The 27,450-nt window shown below is 41.3% G+C and overlaps 2 protein-coding genes across 7 annotated transcripts; both read left to right on the top strand.

The window, feature by feature from the left end:
• Nucleotides 1–1,189: 1,189 nt before the first annotated feature.
• Nucleotides 1,190–8,726, top strand: LOC311039605 (C-C chemokine receptor type 8-like; the record flags this gene model as incomplete). The annotated part of the gene is made up of 4 exons (XM_084049545.1): nt 1,190–1,298; nt 1,891–2,954; nt 7,184–7,247; nt 8,660–8,726. The coding sequence occupies exons 1-4, from the start codon at nt 1,249–1,251 to the stop codon at nt 8,724–8,726; spliced, it is 1,245 nt and encodes a 414-aa protein (XP_083905671.1). The 5' UTR covers nt 1,190–1,248.
• Nucleotides 6,202–26,144, top strand: slc37a3 (solute carrier family 37 member 3). 6 transcript variants are annotated; one of them, XM_084050468.1, is made up of 15 exons: nt 6,202–6,308; nt 7,200–7,258; nt 8,660–8,929; nt 10,501–10,615; nt 11,811–11,903; nt 12,807–12,890; nt 13,638–13,783; nt 14,985–15,081; nt 15,692–15,776; nt 17,029–17,261; nt 18,256–18,397; nt 19,398–19,499; nt 20,792–20,991; nt 22,936–23,001; nt 23,588–26,144. In XM_084050468.1, exons 3-15 carry the CDS (start codon nt 8,850–8,852, stop codon nt 23,678–23,680), a joined length of 1,536 nt encoding a protein of 511 aa, XP_083906594.1. In that variant the 5' UTR covers nt 6,202–6,308; nt 7,200–7,258; nt 8,660–8,849; the 3' UTR covers nt 23,681–26,144. The 6 variants fall into 6 exon arrangements, with proteins under 6 accessions (XP_083906594.1, XP_083906596.1, XP_083906593.1 ...); XM_084050467.1 differs by having other exon boundaries at nt 6,227–6,308; nt 7,184–7,258; XM_084050471.1 differs by having other exon boundaries at nt 6,232–6,308; nt 7,184–7,258; nt 8,783–8,929.
• Nucleotides 26,145–27,450: the final 1,306 nt, after the last annotated feature.

The raw sequence follows: 27,450 nt of genomic DNA, 5'->3' as shown, positions 1-27,450 counted from the left end.
GGGGTTTTTTTTTCAGCAAGAAACTTTTCAACCTGTTTTCCTCATAACTTTCTAGATGGAACTAAGAGTAGAAATAGGACGGTAGTTGCTGGGGTCTAATTTGCTTCCTTTTTTGTACAGAGGGGTTACTCTCGCTATTTTGAAATCATGGGGGGCGTGTGTCCCTGTTTGATGGAGAGGTTTACTATGTGGGTGATGATTGGAGCAATGGCGGCTGAGTCTTTGAGATATTTGGAGGGAATATTGTCATGGCCAGTGGCCTTGTTTTGTTGAAGGGCGCTCAATTGTTTAAACACCTCATCTGTTGTCACCATGGTGAGTTTAAAATCATCTTTGCGTACACCTGGATCTTTGTAGAATGCTTGGATGTGCTCTACACCAAAACGGGCAGTTTGTTAACCAGTGTTGTGGCTATGGTTGTAAAGAGGATGTTTAAGCGATTAGCCACATCCAGCTTGTCTGTAATGAGAGTGTCGTCCGACTTAATGTTGATGTTGGTAAACCTGGTTTTCAGTTTCTGACTGCAGCCTAGTTGGTTGTTAAGTAACTTCCAAAGCTCACATGGTTTGTTTATGTTTTCGTCAACTTTATCATTAAGGTCGTTTTTTTTGCAGATCTGGTCATGGCAGTTACTTGGTTTTGAAGCCATGCCATGATTTGTCTACCTGTAGACCTGTGTGCTGTTGAGTTCATCAGACCAATCCAGTCTCTCCAGTCCGTGATTAAAGGCCTCACTAGAGTAGGTTTTAAGGGATCTAGATACGACTGTTTTGTGACAGCCGGCCTTAGGTTTTTGTTTATTACGTATACAAAAGATCATATAATGATCACTCAGTCCGCATACAATAACTGATATTTTGGACCTGTCCGATGGTAGAATGAGATCTATGGTGGTTTGAGTAAAATCACATCACAAATCAAATTGTGGGTTGTAACACAGGATGTGTCTATCTACACAGGATGTGCCTATACAGGATGTGTCTATCTATTGATCTGAGACAGATAGGCTTTCCTCCACCTCATAATTTTTTGAAGCTGCTGAGCAGAGGTGTTTGTTTCACCACTGCCCACACACACAGGTGTGATGCAAGTTTTCTCTGAGATCTCTCATTTTTTTGGTTGAATGTGATGTTAAATCACTGCTCCCTCGAATAAACCCTCAGATTGCTGTGAGCAGCTCCATGCCGGACGGACGCTCCTAATTTAATGGGCTAATTCTTCCTCTGTTTGTGTATCTGGACGAGCTTTATGGTTGACGTGAACTCGGGAAGTAATATGGATTTTGCTCCATTTAACGGGTAAGGTCATCTTCTTGTTAAATGAACAAACTGTTTCGTTTCAAATTTACTGTTTAGTGTTTCTCAAACATTTTAGAGAGAGAGAGACAGAGAGGGAGATATATGCAAATACAAGTAGTAGCAATAATAATAATATAATAATAATAAATATAATAGAGTAAGATAGTATTTAATTATATAATATAGTATAACAATCACGTTAGATAGTATATAATGGTATAGTAGCCTACTATACCCTTATATGCTATCTAACATGATTGTTATATTTTATTTATTCATTCATTGTGGTTGAAGCACTGAGCATGAGGTTTTACTGCTTCCTCGAATAAACCGTAGGCTAACCTTAATAAACGTAATTCTTCCCCCATTTGCGTATTTTTTTATGTGCATCAATGCAAGTCATCTCCCTGAAAACACCTAAATACTTTAAAAAACAGTCTGGAATGAACACATTGTAATATAGAGACTCTTGAAGCACACTCCTTAATTATACACAGCTCTATTAGGCTATGTTGTTTTCTTTCAAGAACTGACCCAATATACTTAATACAAAATGCACCTAATCCCTTCTCTTTTCCTGCAATTACTATAGATCTTCTACCATGGCAACCAATGAATCCTCTTCCGAATATGACTACCCTGACTACACCGATGTCCGCTCCGCCCCGTGTGAATATAAACATCATGGATCCTACTTTCTACCAGTGCTCTATTCTCTCTTCTTTGTCCTGGGATTTCTAGGGAATGTGTTTGTCGTCTGGGTCAAAATATTTGGGAAGCGGATCCGAACCATGACTGATGTGTGCCTCCTCAACCTGGCCCTCGCTGACCTTCTCCTAGTGTGCACCCTTCCCTTCCTAGCCCACCAAGCCCGGGACCAGTGGCTGTTTGGCGATGCTATGTGCAAGGTGGTCCTCGGTGCTTACCATATTGGCTTTTACTGCGGGATATTTTTCATCACCCTGATGAGTGTTGACTGGTACCTGGCTATAGTGTACGTATTTTCTGCACCAGAAAAAAGAACACGCTCTGTTGGAATGACTGTAGCTGCTGTTATTTGGTTTGCTGGATTTCTCTCTTCTTTTCCAACACTGCTTTTTCTTCAGGTACAGGAGTACCCAAACCCGAGCAAAAGAATATTCTGTGCTCCTTTATACACTCCTGAGGATGGTTCCACACCATACAAAAGGAACTTCTGGTGTATCTTTGGCCTTTTCAAAATGAACATTCTAGGCTTACTGATTCCGATGGCCATCATGGGTTTTTGCTACACCAGGATCATTTGTGTGCTCCGATTGAGCCGGACACCCATGAAACAAAGTGCAATCCGCTTGGTTCTCGTAGTTGTAGCTGTGTTTTTCTGCTGCTGGATGCCCTATAATGTTGCTTCCTTCTTCAAAGCCTTGGAGTTGCTTGATGTCCATACAGAATGTGACAGCAGCAAGGCAATCATGTTGACTTTACAAATCACAGAGGCCATTGCTTACTCTCACAGCTGTCTCAACCCCCTCCTGTATTTTTGTGTAGGGGGGAGGTTCAGGAGGGACCTCCTTAGGTTGATGAACAGTGCTCCATGTAGGCTGTGTCAGGTTATGACCACCCTTATCCCTCCGGACAGAGTCACAGGGCCTGGTAATCCACAAACCCCCTGTGTGGGTGACAATTGTGTGGATTTAATTGCATTAAGACAAATTGAAAGCATTAATTCTATAAATTAACTAAATTAATTAATTAATTTACTTTTTAACAATTTGGCATGTCCAAAGATCTGTCTGGGCTTTGTAACTTAAAGGGATATTTCACTTTCAAAAAAACTTTGGGTCATTTTATCGTCTACTCAGGCTTTTGTGAACCCCCAGACCGTTTTTAAGTTGCTTGATTCAGTATTTATATATTTGATATTCATTTTATCAGACACGCCCCCTTCCTATACAAACCCATTGTAACTTCAAACTCCATTTTTAACATGTTAGATTCAATAAAAACACCCGTCCTTGGTTCTGGTAACTCACCCTGCCCTCCTAATACGCGAGGGGGCCGTGTTTTTTCCATAACGTTTTCCATTTATTTTTAATATTTTTTTCGGAAAATGGAAAAAATTAAATACAATAAAAAAATTAAATAAAATAAAATCGAAAAAACACGGCCCCCTCGCGTATTAGGAGGGCAAGGTGAGTTACCAGAACCAAGGACGGGTGTTTTTTATTGAATCTAACATGTTAAAAATAGAGTTTGAAGTTACAATGGGTTTGTATAGGAAGGGGGCGTGTCTGATAAAATGAATATTAAATATATAAATACTGAATCAAGCAACTTAAAAACGGTCTAGGGGTTCACAAAAGCCTGAGTAGACGATAAAATGACCCAAGGTTTTTTGAAAGTGAAATATCCCTTTAATAACATCTGTGTTTCAGGCATGGTCAGCTGTCTTCTGTAAAAAAATAAATCCATCATTACCTATACTGTAGTTTCGTTTTGTTACTCACAATAAAAAGCCACTTTAATTTTCTCTTCTTGCACCTGGAATGGATAATTTCGTAACATCCATGAACATCTACCATCAGTGTCACTGTGGTTTTGTTTTGAGACACTTTCAATTTCTAAGTCTCCTTATGCAGCAGAGTCAAGGAGGTATTTTATGTATTAATGTGTAATAATGTGAGTGATATTTTATTGTTAAAATTAAAAAAACTGTTAAATAGCTATATATTCTGATAGTAATTATTATGGAAACCCTATAGGGGGGCTTATGCGAGAAGTTGACAAATGATCTTTGTGGGGTTGCTTTTCATTTGTAACCCACCAGAACATAAAGAGATGTAGAGACAGGGAGACCCATGCTACTGAACATAAAGAGATGTAGATACAGGGAGACCCATGTTGCTGAACATATTAAAGGAGGAGTTCACCCAAAAAATGACTTATTTTCTATCAATTGCACACCCTATGAAGCCTTGAATCCATGGATTCTTTTTTGTTTTTGTGGCATTCCTAAGCTAATAATTTGATTCCCGTCTCCTACCGGCTAATGTATCCGGTAGGAGACACAAAGTAGAGTATTTGTGTCTCCTACCGGAAATACACACGGTCATCAAATTATTGTCTTAGGAATGCCACAAAAACAAAAATAAATCCATGAAATTAAGGCTTCATGGGGTGTGTAATTGATAGAAAATAAGGGTGAACTCCTCCTTTAAGAGCTGTAGAGACAGGTAGACCCATGTTACTGAACATAAAGAGATATAGATACAAGGAGACCCATATTACAGAACATATTAAGAGGTGTAGAGACAGGGAGACCCATATGTTATTGAACATAAAGAGATGTAGATACAAAGACCCATATTACAGAACATATTAAGAGGTGTAGAGACAGGGAGCAATCAGCAATGATTACCATCAGAATATAGTTTACGTTTTGTATTCAAAATAAAATACATGTTTTAAAGTCATACTGTGTAACCTTTTCAATTAAACAAAAGTGTATGTTTTAATACAATCTTTCACTAGTAGCCTAGGCTATACAATAACCTTTTTTTTTTTTTTTTTTTTTACAACTTCTCTAAACATTATTTAACGTTTTATTCGTGTCAGGGGCCAACACTCGTGCCAAAAGGAGGCACAGGAAATGTATTCGGACACCTATTTATTCATTTAATAAATACCACTTCTGAAGACATGTTGCTTTCCAAAACATCCTACTAGGGCCTTATGACATTCCTTTTCAGCGTTCCTTCCGCTGAATCAGAATCATCAGAATTATCTTTATTGTCACATCACAGGTTTACAGGTGTAAAGAAGTAGGTGAAATTCGTTTACAAGCTCATTTATGTTGTTTTCAGTAAGAGAAAAGAAAAAGAAGGGAAGAAAATTGTGTAGGCCTATGTATATATTATATATACTTTTTTTTTGGTATGTATATGTTCATTTGTCTGTCATTAAAATATTTGCCTGATGAGGACCTAAAAGGTCGAAACGTTGTGCCATTAAATTAATTCATTTTTTTTAGCTTTAAACCATGTGTGCGTGTGCGGATGTTTTACCTTCAACGTGTCTGTTGTTCCACCTCTGGCCAGCTGGCGGCGGTAACACGCCATTAGCTAACGGTGACGCGATCGCAAGTATCCCATATCCTGGAGTGCCCGGTTGTCAGGCAACTGCTGACGCGTGGAGACAACAGAGATTTATTTGGTGTGTCAGTCAGTGGTGTGTAAAGTAAGTAAGTAACTAAGTACATTTACTCAAGTACTGTACTTAAGTAAAATTTTGAGGTATTTTTACTTTCCTGGAGTATTTCCAGTTTTCAGTGCTTTTACTAAATTCTACTCCTCTACATCTCGAGTCAAATATTTAACTTTTTACTCACTGCAATTATTTGTAACCTATAGTTACTAGTTACTTTGGAGATTTTGATTATTATTACAAAACATACATCATAACCACTTCTCAGCCCCGATATACATTTTGTCCATTTGAAAATAGGCTAGCTGATACAAGCTCACAATGCACACATTGTAAGCTTGTAGATCTGCTATTTTCAAAAGATTTTTATACATTTTATACATTTGAAAATTTGTGAAATGGCCTGGGACATTCTGCATAATGAGAACTTTCTACTTCGTACTTTAACCCATTTAAGTACATTTTGATACCAATGCTTGTACTTTTACTAAAGTACATTTTCAATTCCGGAATTTTACTTGTAACGGAGTATTTCTACATTGCAGTATTGGTACTTTTACTGAAGCAAAATTATTTGAGTACTTTTTCGACCACTGACTATTTTAATCAACAACACACGTACGGAGACACAAAAAAAACATTCAACATTTAACGTCGTCTCCATTGGCAGCGCAGACTGGCCAATCACAAGCGCGAGCGTCCCTCCAGGCTATGGAAATAAGAGCCTTCCTATCCGCATCGGCGCATCCTGCTGTTGTCACAGTAAACACACTAACACACAGTCACTGAAAGCAGCGGAACGCGTTACAACAAAAACAACACAAACAGGTCAGATTTACAACGCTACTGTTTTATATTTGTACTGTTTTTTAAATGTCTCTGGCTGTCTGCTCGGAGTGTTCGTTACATTGGTGTTAAATGAGCAGAATGAGGCTATTATTAACAGTGCCATACTAAAGATACTAGACATCATATATCTTTAGTATATATGTTGTCTGACGTTACATCGGTGTCAGAAGTGGGACTATTATTAACATAGACAGCATAGGTCCTCAAGAAAACTGTAAATATAGCTGCATATGTTGACAAGGGCTCTGTTTATTTCCTTATTACATGGTTTGTAAATGTGTAATAAATGCCTCAGATCCACCAACAATCAGTCTCAGCCTTGTAAACAAATCTGATCAACAAACTATAACCCATGCATTGGTAATAAAGTATTTAATCAATAAAAAAAAAACAAGCAAACCAGTTCAACATGCTGGTGTCCCAGAATCACCTATAGGTGATTCTGGGACACCAGCAATTCAATTCATTGCTTGATACAGACATACATACATATACAGTACATATACATATACATATACACCCAGTATGTCAACAGGCCTTCAACAGAGATTTTCTGGATTGATTGTCTGTATGTACAGACTAGTCCATCATCAGGTTCAGAAGTGTGATTTCAGTAGACATATTATGAGGGTAAATTACCGAATTATGTAATTATAAGGAAGGTTAGAAAACTACTATGTAACATTAATATGTCTAAGTAGTAGCTTAACAGTCAGTCTTAAAGCTCTATTACTTTAGGCTACCCACCCAGGGCCTAATTTACTGAAACAAATGTTTGGACCACTTGATAACCCAATTGCAACAACAACAACTCTCTCAGTTTGTAACTAATCTCCCTTTCCCTTTCTATGTAGGTTTCGGGTGTTTCAGGGCGGAGGGCTGGCCAAAATACCTGTCTATGGTGGCTCTCATCCAAAGGTGCACCAGAGGTAGCATTTTCCAAGCTTAACTTAAAGGGATAGTTCACCCCCCAAAAATACTTATTTTCTATCGATTAGTGACCCCATGGAGACTTGATTTCATGGATATTTGTTTTCTTTTTGTCGCATTCCTAAGCCAATATTTTGATGACCAGCGGACCGGTAGGCAGCGGTTCCGGTAAGAGATACAAAGGAGACTCTTTGTGTCTCCTATCGGAACCGCTGCCGGTCATCAAATGATTGGCTTAGGAATGCGACAAAAACAAAAAAAATATCCATGAATTCAAGTCTCCATGAGGTGACTAATCGATAGAAAAAAAGTCATTTTGGGGGTATACTATCCCTTTAAGCCCGATACTTCATTGTATGACAAATGGCAAACATACACGTCACTCGTCACATCACGTTGTGAGCTAGTTAATAGGCAATTTCTTTTTTTAAATTAAAAAATATATAATTTAAAAATAATTACTGTAAAACCTTTTTGCCCGAAATAGAGACCCCAGAGTTAATGTAGCTTACATATGTCTCTTATTGAACATATCATTTCCCAAAAGGACATGCTGCATGTATTTAATTCAGTCTGACTAGAGGCAGGGACTAAATGTATCCCCACCAGCCATAACAATGAATGACCAGAGATGGGGATCTCAGGCTCGGACCGCTGGCGTAGCGGTCCGGGCACCTAGGCTCCAAAGTAGCCTGACATCGCTTTGCGGGTTCGAGTCCCGATCCCGACAGCCTTTGCTGCATGTCACTCCCCATCTCTCTCTCCCCATTTCCTGTCAGCCTACTAGCCTATCAACAAAGGCATAAAAAAAGCCCAAAAATAAAAATCTTTAAAAAAAGAGATGGGGGGATCTCAAATGCAGAGGCATGGATTCCCTCCCTATCCGCTCCAGCAAATCCAACCTTGTGTGCATCGATAAATGCTTCAGCATTCCACCATAGCAACAACACCTCCAACTTGTGCTAGATCCAGCCTGAAAGCGTCGTTCCCTAGGTTCCCAGACCTTTTCAGCTCCAGACCCAAAAGATACATTTGGTGTCTCCCCCGGGACCCAAACTTACAAAATTAACCTCTTAAAGCCCTATTCCAAAAACAGTGAAAATACCCGACCTCCAATGCAAGCTCACAACACGCTGCAATGCCACGTGTTGTGAGCTTGTTGGTGTGTTATTGTCGCTGTTTGAATGGATTCTTCTTTGTTTTTACAATTTTTGAAGTTCTTTTGACAAAATGTATGTAGACTTGTTTTGTTTTTTTTAATCTCCAGAAAGAAATGTAAGAATCGCAAGAAAAATGTTTTTTACTTGTGACCCCATAAACATTTTAATTCAGACTTCTACCCGGGCTTCTAAATATCAACTCCAGTCAGCGTTTTCATTGTCTACTCCTTCTCTTTCCAGACAAAGCTGTTGTGTGGATGTAGGCCAGTGCGTCCTCCTAGCTACCATTGTGGACCACCTTAGCTGATCCCCTCCTCCTCCTCTTCCTCCTCCTCCTCTTCCTCCCGTGGCTGTTCCCTGAAGTTACACCTCCTCCACCTGCTCCCCCCCTTCTCCTTCTCCGTCCTCCTCCCAGCCAGCTGACCCTGTGATGCCTCCCTCCTCGTGCTGTGGCTATCCGACGCAGTACACCCATCATCACCTCGCAGCCTTCCTCCTCACCTTCTTTAGGTAACCTGTTAGACCCACAGCGCTCCCCCGGGCCTTTTCGCAGATGGGTGTGGTTTATTTTAACCCGTTAAGACCTGACCTGACCTGACCTGACTATAGCCGACTTCTCAGTAGAGCCGGGCTGATGCCAGATTGTTGGGACTGGTGCAACATCTTCTAATCGATTTGAAAAACTTTGATTAAAGTTTCGATTTGAGGAGATTTTAAAGTGAAAAGCTACTTTTTTTAGGTGGGGGTGGGGGGGGTAGGATTTCTTTTTGAAAATGTGACATCTAAAGACTAGGTCGACTGCCGCTAAACCGAAATGTACATTCAGAAATCAGTTTATTTATTTACACCGCACTCGGTACACAGAAAATTCTCCAGCGTTGATTCATCCGTGGATGAAACAAGGGTCTATTTGTACACTCTCTGAGTTAAATTAACACTGAGGATTTTACCGTGTAGCCGGTGGCGAGTTAATGTTTGACTGCAGTAGTTTTAAGTATCATAAGTGTGAGCCCATTTCAGACTTGCTTATCAGGAGAGTCTAGATAAGAAAAGTAAAGTGAGGTCTGCAGCTGTGCCTTTAAGAGACCGCACACTGGACACCTCAGCAAAACCCCAACGTGGCGGTTTGGGTCGATGTTTGACCACTTCCAGCCATCCAGACCCGTCTAAGCCTTCTAGGCCTGAAGTCTGTACTTAGTTGCGTGCGTGCCAGTGTAACATTCGAAAATAGCGTATATTTCTTAAAAAACAATTAGCAACAATAGCCGATCTACAAGTTCACAAGGTGTCGCACACGGGATACGTTGTGAACTTGTAGATTGGGGATTTTAGGCATTCTTTAGGGATTCTTTCTTTCTTTCTTTCTCCAACATACATGACAAATTGTGAACAAATAGACTAGTCTCTTTGACTACCGCTACTGATAAATGATAGACTACTCATTTCAGAACTGCAGTTACCGGACCCCTCAGAGTTAAAGTGAACGCTCAGGATTTTGCGGTATTACTGTGTTTCTTCTCCTAATCCGCCTTGGTCCTTCTTGGTCCACCGGCTTTTACACTGCAAAGTGCCAAGTGGCAAAGACGGAGGCAAATAAACCACTTTGAGAACCCGTTTGTCCAGCCTGTCACACAAGACGGCCAACATCCTGCTCTCACTGTGAATAACCTCACCTCAACTTTACCCCCAAACCGTAAACATACACTGCAATGCATATGTAGCATTAAAACACCACATCGAGCTACTATCATGCGAGTATGAGGTTAGAATAGAGTGTGGAACTGACTGTCTGTGTGCTATTGTGTAATACGTATGAGCTCACTGCAGATCTATAATGGTAATCAGTAATTATGCAAAAGCTTGTGTCTACCTAACAAACGTGTGAACGGGATTGCTCACATTGTTTGATGACTGCACAGTCAAATCCTTAGTAAAATCTAAGTTCCATTTGTACTCTCTCAGAGTTAAATGTGACTGTGTATGCTGGTTCGTGTGAATATAATTTACCTGCAGGTTACCAGGTTGTTGCTTTGCTAAGTTACTGTCTCTGTCTCTCTGCATATTTCTCTCTCTCTCTCTAGCTATGTGCTGCTGCACTCGTCCAGGAAGACGTTCAGTAATGTGAAAGTGAGCATCTCGGCCCAGTGGACCCCTTCCGTCCACAATGACAGCGTGGCCCCGTTCTCCCCGGGAGAGGTGACGTATTAGCAATAATCATCTGTACTGTATGTGACGCAACGCGAGTAGGACAAGAGAAGGTCACTTCCATTCCAGTGGAATTGTTCCACTGGTGAAAAAAATAAATAATTGCACTCCAAAGACTTTAGGGAATTTTCTGTCACTGCCAAAGAGGTACTGGTTTATTTCCCCCCCACCCTCCTCTACCCTGTAAGAGGTCATCTGTGGGTGGAATCACAATAGACCACTGTTTAATAGATAGACTCCCCTCTCCTTTTGTGTTGAGTTACTGTACTGGTGGAAGTGGTTGAGAATATAATGGAGCCTATTGCTTGTAGCAACATGGTCTGTCAATATGCAGAGATCCATGGTATGTACGGTAGAGTATATTTTTTACAATATAACCAATACAACGAACTGTGGTGGTTGTATTTGGTGTGTCCCTTTTATTGAGTCATTTAGATCCTGTGGGTGGTTGGGTAAATCCACAGTACACCACTGTGGATTTACTAGTGGAGGGCTACGTCACGCGCATGTGCACCCACTCGCGCATACACACGCATGTGAGCGATCGCCGATTTAAATAACCTCTTTAATATATAGGCCTATTTATTAATCCACATTATATATAGAACGTTATTTTATTTACTTGCAGAATGGGGAGACATTGTTGTTGTCATACCTTCCTTAGCTTGCAGACACCTCTGTAATTTAATTCATGAAACCATTATCCAAACGTTCTCTTTGGACTGCTTCAGAACATCTGACAGTATGCCTACACCTACAGGTCACACAATGGACCACTGATATGCATCCATGTTAATTCACGCTGTTGACACTCGGATGCGTTTGTAAGCGTTGGTAAGAGGTGCGATGGTTGTTTTTGATCAATACGCGAGGTAGACGCACTCTCATGGGCGCGGAAATATATTTTAAATATATATTTTAATTTCTGCTAAGCAGCAAGCTATTTATGCTTTGAATAGTTTGATTTACAGTAGGACAAACTGAGGTGAAAATGTGGGAGGTAACAGTCGGTCTTGAGAGACTATGGGCCCTATTTTGCATGTCTGTTTGGCCACTCAAAATAGCCAAACAGCATTGGCCACGTCTCCAGATCTTCAGTTAAGTCATAAGACCTGGTGCTTACGATGCACAAAATAGGACCCCATACTCGGTTAGATGGTTATTCTGATGTTTCTGTGTGTCTCAGACATGGGAGGACAACCGTCTGTTTAAAGATGAAGAGGAGGCCACACTCTTCCTGGGAGCCCTGGACACCATATTCCTCTTCTCATATGCTGTGGTGAGTGACTGTACTGAACGTCATCATAACTGTAATCCACATGTGGTATATCATCTTATGGAAACCCATTTTACATTCTGGTGGCTGGAGTGGTTTTAGCTTTCCTTGGACCTCAGTGGTTTTTAGATTTGATGAGGATTTGAGTTGCTAAAACTGACGATAGATCAGCAGTCTAGACATTCTCCACATGCTTCTATTGTGATGGAACTGGGTTAGAAGGTCAGCCTCTTATCTCTTATTATGCAGTGGGGGTCACTGCACACAAGCATAGAATCTGTGATCTCTTACACCAGCGATTCCCAACCTGTGGCCCGGGGCCTAATGGTGGGCGGTGAGGATATTGCAAGTGGGCCCCCAAATAATTGGCAAAACATTTAAGATTGTATTGGTAATATAACATTAATATAACAAAATTGAAGTAAAAAATGATAAAATCAATATTTCTTTCACTCAAACCTTAAAGAAATATTTTCATTGTGATACAGATGAATAGGAACTTTATTTCAGGATTACATGGATTATCTAGAAGTAGCACTGTGTGGGTGTGTGGGTGTGTGTGTGGGTGTGGGTGCATTCGGACACGACTATATTTTAGAGCGACGTGATTTGATATTAAGTCAATGTGAGGGGTGGTACGCGATGCTGATAAATCAGGAGTCAGTCTGTTCCTATCCACCCGTCTGCCAGAGAACCTTGCAGCTTACAATAGGAAAGTAAAAATACACAGGCAAGATATCCTCACACATTTTAACCACATCAGGAGTAATGTCGAGTTGTAAGACAAACTGAAAATGTAGCAAAACCATGACATAAGTACCATGGGTAGATGTTTATCATAATATACTGTACCAGCCGCCCTCATGGTTTCCTTCTCCATTTGTCGTCTTGTCCTTGATGTCACAGGGTCTGTACATAAGTGGCGTAATCGGGGACAGACTGAACCTGCGCTATGTGCTCTGCATCGGCCTGTGTGGCTCTGCTGTGGTGGTGAGTTACTGCACACACACACACACACACACACACACACACACACACACACACACACACACACACACACACACACACACACACACACACACACACACACACACACACACTTGTATTGTAACCTCTATTTGTCCAGGTGACCAAACACAGGTGGCTTTTCACATACTATAACAAGGCATTGAATGATAGTATGTGTGTGAATTTGAAACATTTCCACTTCCTTCAAGTGACATAGTCACAATGTTTTCAATGGATGTAATCAGCATTTTAATTTCAAGTTTTACTTGCATTAGGGCCCAATTAAAATATTCATAATAAATGGGCGTTAGGCCACGGACCTACATTTCATACTTTTATTTAAAATCTCTGGGAGTCCAATCCACACAGTGTACAACTGGAGCCATTTGTACTCAGAGTTACAGACCTGTAAGTGCCCATTCAGTACCTGAACCTGACTAACAATCATGTAGCTGGGGACCTCTCTGGAACCCCATCAAGGACCCCTTGAGAACCCACTTTGAGAACCAGTGAGAGAGCAGTTCCGGACCAGACCCCTTTTTAACTCATTTAGATTTTATTCAACGCAAATCTTCTCCTCTGGGGGTCCCTGGCACAAAACCTTTTCAGATAGGGGGTCTGCAGCCAAATACACATCATTTTAGAAAACTACTGATTCAGAAGGCATTTGTAGAATCGGCCTCAGGTCTCAATGGGTTAAAAAATACATCTTTTTGTGTGTGTTTGCAGGAGTTTGTGTTTGGGACCCTGACAGAATGGCTCCATGTCTACAACGTCTACCTATACTGTGGTCTGTGGGTGCTCAACGGCCTGCTGCAGTCAGCCGTGTGGCCGTGCGTGGTGGCTGTGATGGGCAACTGGTTCGGCAAGTCAGGGTGAGTGTGGGACGTTGGGTCTGGGGGTCAGCGTTTCCCAACCTGGGGGGGGGGGGGGGGCACACCCCAGGTGGAGTTGCCGAAGATCACAGGGGCTTTGTCTCTGTGGAGGTAGTCCAACATTTTTAACATGCTGCAACAAGTCATAACTTGCTTTCGTCCGCTTTCAACCTGGCATCCCTATTTGGGTTAGGGATGGGACGATAATCGCTATTATAGTTTATCGTGATGCAAAACAATAATCGCATCGTGGAGATTTTAAATTCATCGTGAAATTATACGCTAGGATGAATTGGCTTTTGTTGAGCTGCAAATTCAGTACCACCCTCTATACTTGATAAAACGGACCTGTAAAGAACGCATTTGGTACGCTCTTATTTCACTTTATACAAATCGATTCGCCAAAAATAGCAGATCTACAAGCTCACAACGCGTTGCAACGCAACATTTTGTGCTGGGGGTTAAAGAGGTTAACAAAAGTGCCGTTTTAACCCTTTTAGACCTTAGGTTTATGTCATGTGAGATACCGTAGATGAGAACTCTGTATAATGGAGAATGCCTGCTGTAAACTCAAGGGAATGGCTCAAGGCCCCGTTTTGGGCTTTCAACCATTCCCTTTAATCTCAGAAGGGCTTGTACTTAAACACAATCACTTCATTCTCTTTGACATTGCAGGAAAAGATATGTGAGCGAGGGCTGAGTGTGTGTTTACCAAATTGCAGGTTAATAATCTATCCAACATCTGACCTTACAACATGTCATGACCCTAATCTAGAAATACATTCACACCAGGACACGCGCGCGCACACGCACACGCGCACACACACACCCATGCTGAATCATATCCATTCATGCCAGGCTGCAGCCAAAACACAGGCACCATTCAGGGGCCTGAGTCACAGAATGTGTTTTTTTTGGCAGTTGGACGACTTGTAAACATCAGTTGGGATTTTAATAGCAAGAGTTAGACATGCTGTTCCAAAATGTGATATGTGCCATTTCAACAAACCTGACATGATTGCACAGTTTCAACAAACAATGGTCCTCTTTTGAAGGATCGAAGAGGTAATTTAGGTCTAATTGACTCTGGGCCTGGTGTAACGATGGCACGTTTACAGACCACATCTGCCACCTGTATTTAATGATAAACTTGTTTTTGAACAAACAATAAAATACATTCGACATCCATTTGGTCTTGCAGGCGAGGCTTCATATTTGGACTGTGGAGCGCGTGCGCCTCTGTGGGGAACATCCTGGGAGCCTTCCTGGCATCCAGCGTGCTCAAGTACGGATACGAGGTGAGGCGCGCGCACATACACACAGTTAACTGGTGCATGATGTGTAAGCTGTTGGTTCTCAAAGTGGGGTCCAGGGACCCCCAGGGGTCCTTGAAGGGGTTCCAGGGTGTCCCCTTCAACCAAATGACCCTTACGGGTTCATTTGGTTCCATTTGTACTCTCTCTGAGTTAGATTAACATTGATTTTACAGTGTATGTTTGGGCCCCAGAGATAGAAATGCCATCAAATGGGGGTCCATCGCCTACTAATGCATATAAAATAAAATTAAATAAAAGCTCATAGCTATGAGCTTGTAGATCTGCTATTTTTTGAAAAATCGTGAAAATGTGTGCAATTTTTTGAATATATATATATATTTTTTAAATCGAACATTTGTAACTCAAATCTTTGCTTCTTGGGGGTCCCTGGAACGAAATATTTTGAGATGGTGGTCCGTGGCCAAATACATATAATTTTGGGGGCCCTTGACAATTATGATAAAGTTTGAGCACCACTGATATTATAGCAACATAAGTTTTTCAGAAGACTGGATTTAGAAGACATGTGTAGATAGCTAAAGTACAAAAGTATATGCTAACTGGTTGTGGTTGTGTGTCTGGGTGCGTTCAGTATGCCTTTCTAGTGACGTCTGTGGTGCAGTTTGCTGGTGGCGTGGTCGTGTTCTTTGGTCTGCTCACCTCCCCCAAAGAAGTTGGTAAGTGTCCCAACAAGCTTCTTGGATATCGATTACCTTACCCATCATTTGAATGTGTGTTGTAAGATATGTGTTGAATGCATGCAGGCTTGCAGATCTGCTACTTTGGATACGTTTGTGTGAGTATGATCAAGTAGTAGGGCATTCATTTACGTAAAAACACAAAAAGTAAAAATATGGAGATAAGAGGATTCTGCCCGACAGCAACGATATGTTAATACAATAAAACATGTACAGTGGTTGGAGGTGGTCTTCCTACTCTTCCATTGAGACATTTAGACCTTGCTGTTCGGTAGGACACCTACTGGTTGACAAGTAGTACTACTGGTCTCATGAGAGTGAGTTCACGCACAACAGTAAAGCTTTTCTTTTGGGTCTGTTCCATAGAATTATATATAATAAAACTCAATTACATGTAATAATACATTATGGAGTTATTTAACTCTATTATATAGAATTGTATATTATAGAATTTGCATGCCTTTCATTATTTTGCAGAGGAATGGGTGTTTAAAATAGTTCACCCTGTAGCTATAGGCAGTGATTCACAACCTTTTTGATTTCAAGGACCCCCAGTTTGATATGCATATTAGGCCACAGACCACCATTTGATAAGATTTTTATCTCTGGGACCCCAATATACATACAGCACACTATACAAATGGACCAAATGATGACTCTCAGAGTTACAGAACCATTAAATAGCAGTCTTTTAGCTGGGGACCCCCTGGAACTCCCTCAAGGACCCCTGGGGGTCACCGGACCCCACGCTGAGAATCGGTGGTGTAGAACAGTGGTTCCCAAACGTTTTAGCTCGAGACATAGAAATTTGATGTCTCCCCGGGGCCCAAACTAGTGAAAATAGCCGACTACATGCTCACAACGCATCGCGACGCATTATGAGCTTGTAGATCTGCTATTGTCACTACTATTTTATTTTTTTTATTTTTTTAATGAATGTTAATTGAAAATGTATGAAATTCTTTTGAAATGTCTTGTTAATTCATTTACTTTAAAAAAATCTTCAGAAATAAAATTGTAATAAACAAAAGTTTACTCGCGACCCGTAAAATTGGGTCCCGACCCAGTGTTTGGGAAACACTGGTGTAGAAAGTCTTGTTCCCAGAGATTGTATTGAACATGGCTCGCTCTCTGTGTGTCTCTCTATCTCTCTCCTTCTCTCTCTCTCTCTCTCTCTCTCTCCCTCTCTCTCTGTCTGTCTCTCTCTCTCCATGTTGCGTCTCTCCGTCAGGTCTGGATTTGGAGGAGGAGCCGTGTGTGCGGCGGGTGGAGACGGACACGGACAGCCACCGCCCTCTGATGAGTGACGAGGAGGTGGAGGAGGAGGAGGAGGGGGAGGAGGAGGAGGTGGAGGTGTGTAACGGAGGCTACTACTCCATCCAGGAACAGGACGAGCCGCCGCCCCGTCCTCCTCCCGCCCCCATCGGGTTCTGCCAGGCCTTCTGCCTGCCCGGCGTCCTACCCGTGAGTCCATGTTGTCTTGACCGTGATGGAGAAACTAATCTCTGTTCAATGTACAGTTAGGGCTGGGATCCTTTAGGATTTTAAAGATTCCCTCTTAACATCATAAAATGTGTGTCTCTAAACGAATAATTCAGAAGCATGTTTCCAAGACAAAAAAAAAAGATATCTTTTTCATAATTGACTAAATCTATTAGTCTGATTAAGCACTTAACCCTGTATTATACTTTGTTGTAAAACAATTGCTAAAATAGCCGAACTACAAGCTCACAGCATGTTGCATTGCGATGCGTTGTGCCCTAATCTTAATCATGGCAAAAGTTTTAAATAATCGTGATATTGATTTGAACCGCCCGCCCGTCCGAGGCCGGCTAAAGCACTCCGAGGGGTCATCAGTGACACAGGTGCCGAGTTTGAAGTCGGTCAGTCAGGCGGTGCTCGAGATAGGTGAACTACAGACACACACATTTATAGTAGGATGAGTCACCCCCAGTCTCCTGCCGTCATATTTTGTGAGCATATTTGCATTTGGTCTGTCTCATTCAGTCCTTACATTCAGTACCAGATGTACAATCTTTTAAACGCTTATTTTATACTATTTTATACGCGTTGTGAGCTTGTAGATCTGCTATTTTCAATGAAAATGTTGCAAACACTTGTCTGGGCATGCCTGTAATGACATGCCCAAAATATGAACACCAGGTTGAAAGTGGTTAAGATTACTGTGTATGCATTCCAACTAGGGGAGAGTAGCACAGGACACAATGTTAACTCGTGACATCATCCCAATCATATCATTTTATCTGTATAGTATCTTATACAGGCCACATAGAATACCAGTAAGAGAACAATAAAAGTTGGGTAAATAAAATACACATTTAGACAAAAAGGCGTGGGTGAGTTTAATGAGTTGAACTTTGAGTTGAGTTGTTGTTGGGACAGGCCTGTGTTTTTTTCCCCCCGTATTTCTAATTACCCCTCCCACCCTGTGTTGCAGTATTCCCTGGCCTACGCCTGTCTGAAACTGGTGAATTACTCCTTCTTCTTCTGGCTTCCGTTCTACCTGAGCAACAACTACGGCTGGAAGGAGGCCCAGGCCGACCGCCTGTCCATCTGGTACGACGTGGGCGGGATCATCGGTGAGTGACAAGTGTGCCCCACCAATAGTGTTTAAGACAACGCCAAGTGTGTTCACGTCATACACATTGATGATACAGTGAACCGATCGTACCCCGATTAGGGCATTACGCCTTGGATATAGTTATGTAGTGTACTGCTCACAATGCACCGCAATGCAACGCGATGTGAGCTTGTGCATCAGTTATTTCTTCTACTTTTGCATGACACTTGTATGAGGAAGTACTGCATTTATTTACGGAAAAACATAAATAATTTGAATATAGAAATACAAGGTTTCTGCCCCTTAGCAACAATATTGAACAAGGAGAGAACAGAGATATCATGTTCTAGGCACTTGGAGGCAAACAGGAGTCAAAAGTTTTCGAGGCAGATGGGCAAGCGTATGAATTGTCACTAACTTTGAGTGATTGTGACCTTTATCAAAGAAGGACCAGGAAATAAAAGAAGACATAAACTTTGAGTGATTGTGACCTTTATCAAAGAAGGACCAGGAAATAAAAGAAGACATAATCACACAGTGTTTCAATGTGCACTCTATATCTAAGGAGCAAAGAGTACGTTTCTTGCCTGGGCAGAATGGACCAAGACAGTCCACAGTCATTATGCTTTTTAGATACCTCAATAAAATTATATAGTGTGCACGTTGAAGATCAAGAGATCAGAAAGCGTGTGATATGTCTTCTTTTATTGAAGTGATTATCTGACAAAGGTCATAAGAATTTAAATATATTGTTTATACACTTTTAATACACTATGCTCTTTGACTTCAAGGTTCCATCAAACTTCCGGTTCCAGTTTGCCTCTCAGTTCCTAGAACAAGTGTGATCACTCCTTGTTCAATACACACTGGGTTCAATGAGTGAAAACTGAGTGACTTTTTCTTAACCACCTAAGCCCTATATACTTTGTATAGCAAACACCAGAAATAGCTGATTTACAAGCTCAGGTGACACGTCTGAAGCATAATGCCCCAATACCATTTGTCCCTGTCTTTCTCAGGAGGTACAGTGCAGGGTCTGATCTCTGACTGCTTGGGCAAGAGAGCGCCTGTGTTGGCGGTCAGTTTGCTGCTGGCCATGGGGTCCCTGGTGGGCTACAGCCGTGAGTACACGCACGCACGCACGCACGCACGCACGCACGCACGCACGCACGCACGCACGCACGCACGCACGCACGCACGCACGCACGCACGCACGCACGCACGCACGCACGCACGCACGCACGCACGCACGCACGCACACACACACACACACACACACACACACACACACACACACACACACACACACACACACACACACACACACACACAGTCTAATCTGCATACAGAATATAGTCCTTCGTGTTCATTCATCTAAAAAATATGCTAATATAATTACAGTGTACAGTAGTGTACAAATGTAACCAAATGTACCCATTTGGTTACATTTGTACACTTTCAGAGTTAAACTGAGGATTTTGGTGTATGACTGATACATATGTTGTCGTTTCCACTGTGTGAGCATATGGGAGCGGTGAGCTACCCCTGAATACTCTTGTTTATCTAGGATTTATTAAGGGTGTTGCCAGAGTGTGCTTTTAAGACATTGATTCCGAGCCATGCACAAACAGCTGGCATGGTGTATTACAATTTTCCCTATTGCTATTATGTCTTTTTCTACAATTTATGACCCCTGGTGGACTACAGACGTAAATGCACAGACTTATTTCACTGAATCATCCAAAATGTCACATCACGTAAACGAGTGGTTCTCAAACATTTTCTTGTCAAGTACCCTCAATCTGACACTGATTGTTTTTGGATTAGATTTATAAAACATTTTTACAGCAGTGGTGAGAGTAAAATCTGAATGGGCAGTCTTACTCATTGGGTTAAATAATAGTGAAGTTAAACAGTGCCTCATTTTGCTAGGGACCCCCTGGAACCCACCCAAGGACGGTGGGTGTCCTTGAACTGCACTTTGAGAACCACTGATGTAAACTTGAGTCTATGGGACATTCTAGGTGTTTTCTCATGGACAATCCCTAGCCTGGGACCAGACGAATCAAAAAAAAAATTTGCACTCTGCGATTTGGGTCTGGCACCGCTCCATAGATAATCCATTTCCTGCTCCAGAAGACGTGGGTGACCAATCAGGGCCCAGGATTCAAATATGGGAGACTGTAATTGGTAGTTGGTTGTAGGTCTAACCAATTGCGTCGAGGGCCATTGTTTTGATCCCGCCCCTTGGGAAAAAAAAACGTCCTCATGGAAGCACCAGACTCATATCCACGCAGTGATATAGTGATATAGTCTGGCTACGCGAGGCTAGACAATCCCAACCTCATCTCTTTATCATCTCGTGTCTTTACCCCCCCCCCCCCCCCCCCACCCCTCTCTCTCTCTCTCTCAGACTCTCCTGATGACAAGGTGGTGAATGCTGCACTGTTGGCCACCACAGGTTTCTTCATCGGCGGTCCGTCCAACATGATCAGCTCGGCCATCTCGGCTGACCTGGGCAGACAGGAGGCCCTGAAGGGCAGCCGCAAGGCCCTCGCCACCGTCACGGGCATCATAGATGGCACCGGCAGCATCGGAGCCGCAGGCGGCCAGGTATTAGTGTTCCGATTTTGGACTTTAAGTAAATGAAGCAATACCGATGCATAAAAATACTTTCTTGCAAGTAAAAGTCCTGCATTCAAAATCTTAAGTCAGCATTATTGGCGTCAGTTAAATTAATTATACTCATTATGCAGAATCATATACATCATGCTGGACTCTAATTATTGATAATTAACCACTTCAGCCCTATTTTACACAACAAAAAAAAGAAGAAAACATATTTTTGATTAATTATTTAAATCTGCAAAGTAGTGGAGTAGAAGTATACTGCTCAAAGAAATGTAGGGAACACTATGAACCCTTAATTATTTTGAATTTTCATTAACTGTGTACATACTGCTAACAAAAACTGCTCAAAAGAATTAAGGGATCAAAGTGTTCCCTTAATTATTTTGAGCAGTGTATAATGTATCAAGCAATGGTAATACAGTACCTTTGAAGTTGTACTTAAGTAGAGAATCGGAATCAGAGTTTTATTGTCACATGACATGGCTGTAAAGCAGTGGGTGGAATTTGTTTTCACCCACAGAAAGCACAGTAAATATACTTAGTTAATTTACACCACTGATAAAGACAATAGCCAAAAATAGCCGATCTACGAGCTCGCCACGCGCGTTGTGAGCTGCCCAGGTCAGCGGCGATGGCTGAGCTAAACATGTTGGATGGACCGCCGAGTATAAGTATAAGCTTTATTTAATATATTAATGTTAAACCGCAATCAAATGTATGCAGGAAGGACCCCAAGCCTGCATGATTATGGCCAAAATTATTATCACGGTTTATGTTTTATCAATATTGAGATCAAGATTATTCGCACAATTTAGTGACAATCTTTTTTTCTTCTATGTTGTGCTACTGTACATTTCTACTAATGTACCCATTTTTTAATAAAATGTATGCGAATTCATTCGTATACATTCTGTGCATCTCAGAAGAAATACACAAATTTAACACTAAATTAAATCAACAGAGCACTGCTTTCACTTTTGAATTGTGCCACATTCCTGCTAATTAACACATCTTTGCAGACATGAATACTGATTGCATGCATCTCCTATAAGCAAAATATAAAGTATTTTCACTCCATGCATTGTTCCAGCATGATGGATGTGAATAAAACTCTTGAACCTCAGTATTTGACGTTTTGTAACATCGGTTGGTAAACAGCACTGAGCCGTACATTTTAACTGATGTACTTTGTCATGTGATGGTGTTGAGCGCCGAAGAATAGCCAATCTACAAGCTCACAAGCTTGTAGAACTGCTAATTTTGGTGCGTGACACCTTTTGTACAACAAAGTATAAATAAACATTAGCCGGGGGAGAGGGAGGGTGCCATAGCCTTGCATGTAGAGAGAGGGAGAGAGGGAGGGAGCACAGATAGAAGACTGAATACAGCACTTAAAGGGGAAATCCACCCATTTTCAATATTTAACTATGTCATTAATATAGCATAAAGGAGTTGTGTGGAAATAAGAAAAAAGTTCCCCCCTTTCTGTGTTGCCTTGAACTGGAGGATTGATTGTGGGTTTAACATTGCAAATTACAACATGATGAGTCATCACGTTGTAATTTGCAATGTTAAACCCACAATCAATCCTCCAGTTCAAGGCAACACAGAAAGGGGGGAACTTTTTTCTTATTTCCACACAACTCCTTTATGCTATATTAATGACATAGTTAAATATTGAAAATGGGTGGATTTCCCCTTTAAAGGGATAGTTCACCCCCAAAATGACTTTTTGGAGACTTGTATTCATGGATTATTATTTTTTGTCGCATTCCTAAGCCAATAGAAAAACGTTTTTTTTGGGTGAACAATCCCTTTAAGAGCCAGTCCTTAGCACATTCATGTTGATGAATGTATGATTAGCATCGCTGTGACTGTGCGAGTGAATCTCCTGCATTTTTTTTACAACACTGTATTGTCCTGCAGTACTTGGTGTCACTGATCGAGAGCAAACTGGGCTGGATCAGTGTCTTCTACTTCTTCATTGTCATGGTAAGATATATTCCCCTTTTCTGCACTTTTTAATTTCAAGGACCATTATAACTCTTTGAGAGTGTACGTACGAATGGAACTAAATGGACCCGTGAGTGTCCATTTGGTTCCATTTGTACACTCTCAGGGTTACAGACCTGTAAGGGTCCATTTGGAACCCCCTTCAAGTGACCCAGAGAGTCCGTGGACCTCACTTTGAGAAGAACCACTGGTTTACATTGAACCTTCGTGATATATTTCCCCGGTTGCATCACTCTTCTGTTCACATGATGTTCACATGATGTGCTAAGTCTTGATCAGGGGATGATCCCAAACTTTTCCATGCCCAGCAGGATCCCCAAATACCCTTAGCCTTTGGTCCTGAACCCAATCAGGGACCTCTGGGCGTCACCGGACCCCACTTTGCGAACCACTGCATTAGACCATGGACCCCCATCTCATACCATTTTTACTGTAAAAAAAAAAAGCGTACAAATCCCCAGTGTAAATCAGTAAATCTCTCGTGACTTCACTGCTGCAGATACTGAAATGGCAATGAAATCAGAGGGATCTAATTCTGTGTTTTTGTGTGTGTCTGTGACTACAGACAGGGTGCAGCATCATGTTCATCGGTCCCCTGATCTTCAAGGAGCTCCATACCTTGTGGAGAGACAGGCGGGCTCTCGTCCGCCAGCTCTGAAAGCCTCAACGAGTCACCGGCCTTAACGTTCCTTCTGGGAGTATGTTTCTGGCACGCCAGTCTTTCAATTTCCCCCGTCCACTAACAAGTCCAGTCTTCCGGGGTAAGCTTAGATACTTGGGGAATGATCTGTCGGACAATATTTTCCTCATAGTGGCACGGTTAGAATTCCATCTGTACAGAGGAAAAGGAATAATACAGCATCGGATTTTTGGCGCTGCGGTTATCGAGGTCGTCTTGTAACTTGAAGTTAATTGCCCACAACGGATGCACATCTTGACGGCGCGCGCTTGAGCAAGAGACACGCCGCGGCCGTCGTTCTCCCTCTCTACACATGGCTGTGGATTACGAGCAAAAATGTGAAATGTGCTGTAAATTATAGTTCTACTCGTACAAGGTCTTAGCGATCATCACAGTATCTTAGTTTGAGCTGCGTTGCAGATTCGCCAGTGCTGGATTTTGAGTTTTTTAAGTTCCTGATTGAGACATGGTACTGTAGGACTTCCTGTGATCAGGATGCAACTTCTCAATTGGACCTGCCTGTGGATTATTTCAGCGTCAACTCGGAATGTATTATTATGTATAGTTTTATTTGTGCAATCGATGTAAATATTCAATTTTTTAAGATGTGGTTTTACTTGAGCAGAGTTGAGCCGAGCCAAGTCAGGTGAAAGGGAAATCCCAATTGTATCATTCATTAAGTCATCCATGTAGAGTCTTATTTTAGGATACATACTGTATAGTATACTGTAAGCCTATGTTTATTTTATTTTTTTAATCTTGTGTAAGCTGAACTATTAAGGCCCAAGTGAATGAATTTTCCTTTCAAACAAACACATTTCTCTTTTAGTGTCTGGAGCTAATGGAAAACCCAAACAAAAACTAACCACCAAACAAAAAAACTGGCCAAAAATGAAGCCTTCTTCACTGTCACAGAAGGAAATTAGAAACAAGAACTTAAAGCAAGAAAATATGTTATGTATAGGCACAGTGTGCCTGCTATTTCATGTGTGGACAAGGTGGGAAAGATCTTAATTTGGATCGAAATCTTTTGACTTTTTTCGTTGTGCGACAAGTACAAGGGTACGGTCACAGATACGCGTCTGAGAAGAAGTATAGCCAACGCATGTCTGCCGAGGCGGCAGACGCGCCAATTAACCTAGTTTTCTGCTGTGTAGTTTGTTTGGCTGACGTTGGAATGGTTGGCTCACTGAAAGAAAACTACAAGCCAAATGCCAGCCAAGTGGCGTCAACGACGCTCTTCTTTCCTACTGTCAAAGTTCACCGGTGTTGAACTCCATGCTCCAGACATGATGAAATCAACACACGTCAATGCCATCAATATGCCACACTGGGAAGCTTTGCTTCCATAGAAATAGGGATGAGCAATATCCGATGACTGATTGAATTGGTCAAGTCGAATAGCAGATCGACAACTCACAACGCGACGCTATCAGCTATTTTCAGCAAAAGCCTTCCCCACAATAATAAAAAATACGCTAATATAGAGCCCTGAGGGTCTCCAGGCAACCATATGGGGTTGAAGTGATTAAGTAAATATTATCCGATACCGATTTGATGAACGATTAATGGTGTGTCCCTAAATAGAATGGAAGTAAACGGGACGCTTCTGACGAGTATGTGTGACCATGCCCTACCAGGCTTCACAGGGCCTTCATCATGGTGTAAACAGTCTTATAGTTGAAGGGATTGTGTTTAATTGTTTGAAGGTAGGGTCATTTTCTTTGGTTAAAATAAGTGTTAAATAGCTCTTTATTCTGTACTCATTGTTATAGAATGTCCCCATGTCTCTCCAGCTCTTTATTGAACAGAACATGCATTTTCAGGTCGGGATACCAATTTGATCCAATCAGGATAGAGATTTCAGACAGGATACAAATTAAACAAGTGCACACAGAAGAAAGTGATGACAAAATTGGAACTGAAACACTATAAAAACTAAGCTGATAAATGGGTACTCTCTTGATTGGCTGACATTTTGTAACCCACCTGAAAATATGTTTTCTGTTTATTAAAGAGCTGGAGAAATGGGGAGACTCCTGTTACTGAACAAACACTCTATAGCAATGATTGCTATCAGAATATAGTAATTTAACCAAAACATTTAAACAAAAAATGTTTTGTATTAACCAAAAAAAATCACTTACCTTTTAACTACACTGATTAATGCACGTGTACCAAAACAAGGAGACTTTTTCAGTCCATCTCAAAATGTCTTGCACCACAACATTTTTCAAACACTACAAGCAGAAGTTGGTAGGTTTTCTTTCCAGCTTTTTCAGCTGTGTCAGTGTTGGTGAATGGCTGTGAATACAGTTTAATTTCAGACAGATAATCTTATAGCCCTAATAAAGAAAATCTAGGGAATGCTGTTGCACATTACTTAGTCCTTAATGACTTCATTAGGGCTGCAACTATTGATTATTTTATTATTGATTACTTTTTTGATTTATCGAATAATCGAGAAACACGTTTAATATATAGCCTATGTTTGTTTTTTATATACCAACTAATTGATGAACCACTTAAAATTGTTATTTTGTCGCACAACAGTGTCATGCAATAACAGTGAAAATAGCTGATGTGCGTTGTGAGCTTGTAGATCAGCTATTTTGTCTATGTATTTTTTACTTTTCACCTATGATTACATCTCAAAAATAGGGATAGGTTATTGATTATTTTATTAAGTTATTGATTTATTTTTTAAATAATGGATTAAATTGATTTGTTAGATTAATTGTTGGACCGTTAATGCATGTTCATTGTTTACCGATTCTAAAAACGCCTTCTAAATCCTGACTACGTTTTCTGAAAAAATAAAAATATTTATTCAAACATTACAAAAACGTTATGTTGCTATACTGTACATGGCAACAACTACCCCAAAGGGGTTCCCGGATTGAAAGGTATAGTTACTGTATGTATTGGGTTCCAGGTCTAAATGGGTTAACAATGGCCAAAAGTGCAAAAGTCCTTCCACATTTTGTTTTTAGTGAGTTTTGTGTTTGAAGCTGACTGAGCTTCCCTGGTCAGATTCAGAGTAGTGTGACCTTGCATGTATTGAGCATAGTGTGCTCCTTAAAGCACACTTTTTTTGACAATCTGTAGGAGTAGTAGTAAAATGTGCGTTTTGAAGAAAACGCACAATGGCAGAAAGTGTTATCTGGAACAAATCTTTAAATCCCCAAATGTCATCTTCTGTCGCATACAGATTATACATGTGTACAGTCACTGTTCTAAAATTCACACTGTTCAACTCCCAAACATCAAAACTTGCCACTGGCTCCTCTTGTCTTCGCTTCCGAAAAATCTCATGCGAGTTCTTCCAAACATCTCTCATCATTTTTCTGCCATTGAAAACGCAGTGTATTCTTTGGTCCAATCATACGATCCCCCATCATCAACGTCCGACTCCTTTTCCGATCCAAACCTCAACCAATCACATCCAAGTCTCGATCACTTGGCCTTGGCCTAGTGGGAATGTGAGCGCAAAGTTTCACGGCAATCTGCTCTGGTCTCCAGGGAGTCTGTGCACGGTTTCATGCTGATCTGTCCAACGGTGCCAGAGATTTGCTGTACACGGACGGAAGGACGGGGGCGAAAACATGGTCTCGGCCACGCCTTCGGCCTGGCGGGGACAAAAAAAAAACCTTTTTTGCAAATGTTATTGGCTATGGCTTCCCGTCATCATGCACTCCCTTTGGAGTACCTTTGACTCCCTATTATTATGATAACGCTCGCTGATGTTC

Source organism: Gymnoscopelus microlampas (genome assembly GCF_963454915.1).
Source record: "Gymnoscopelus microlampas genome assembly, chromosome: 23".
NCBI classification, from domain to species: Eukaryota; Metazoa; Chordata; class Actinopteri; order Myctophiformes; family Myctophidae; genus Gymnoscopelus; species Gymnoscopelus microlampas.
Note: the sequence above shows the minus strand (reverse complement) of the source record. Positions and strands in the feature narration are given on the sequence as shown.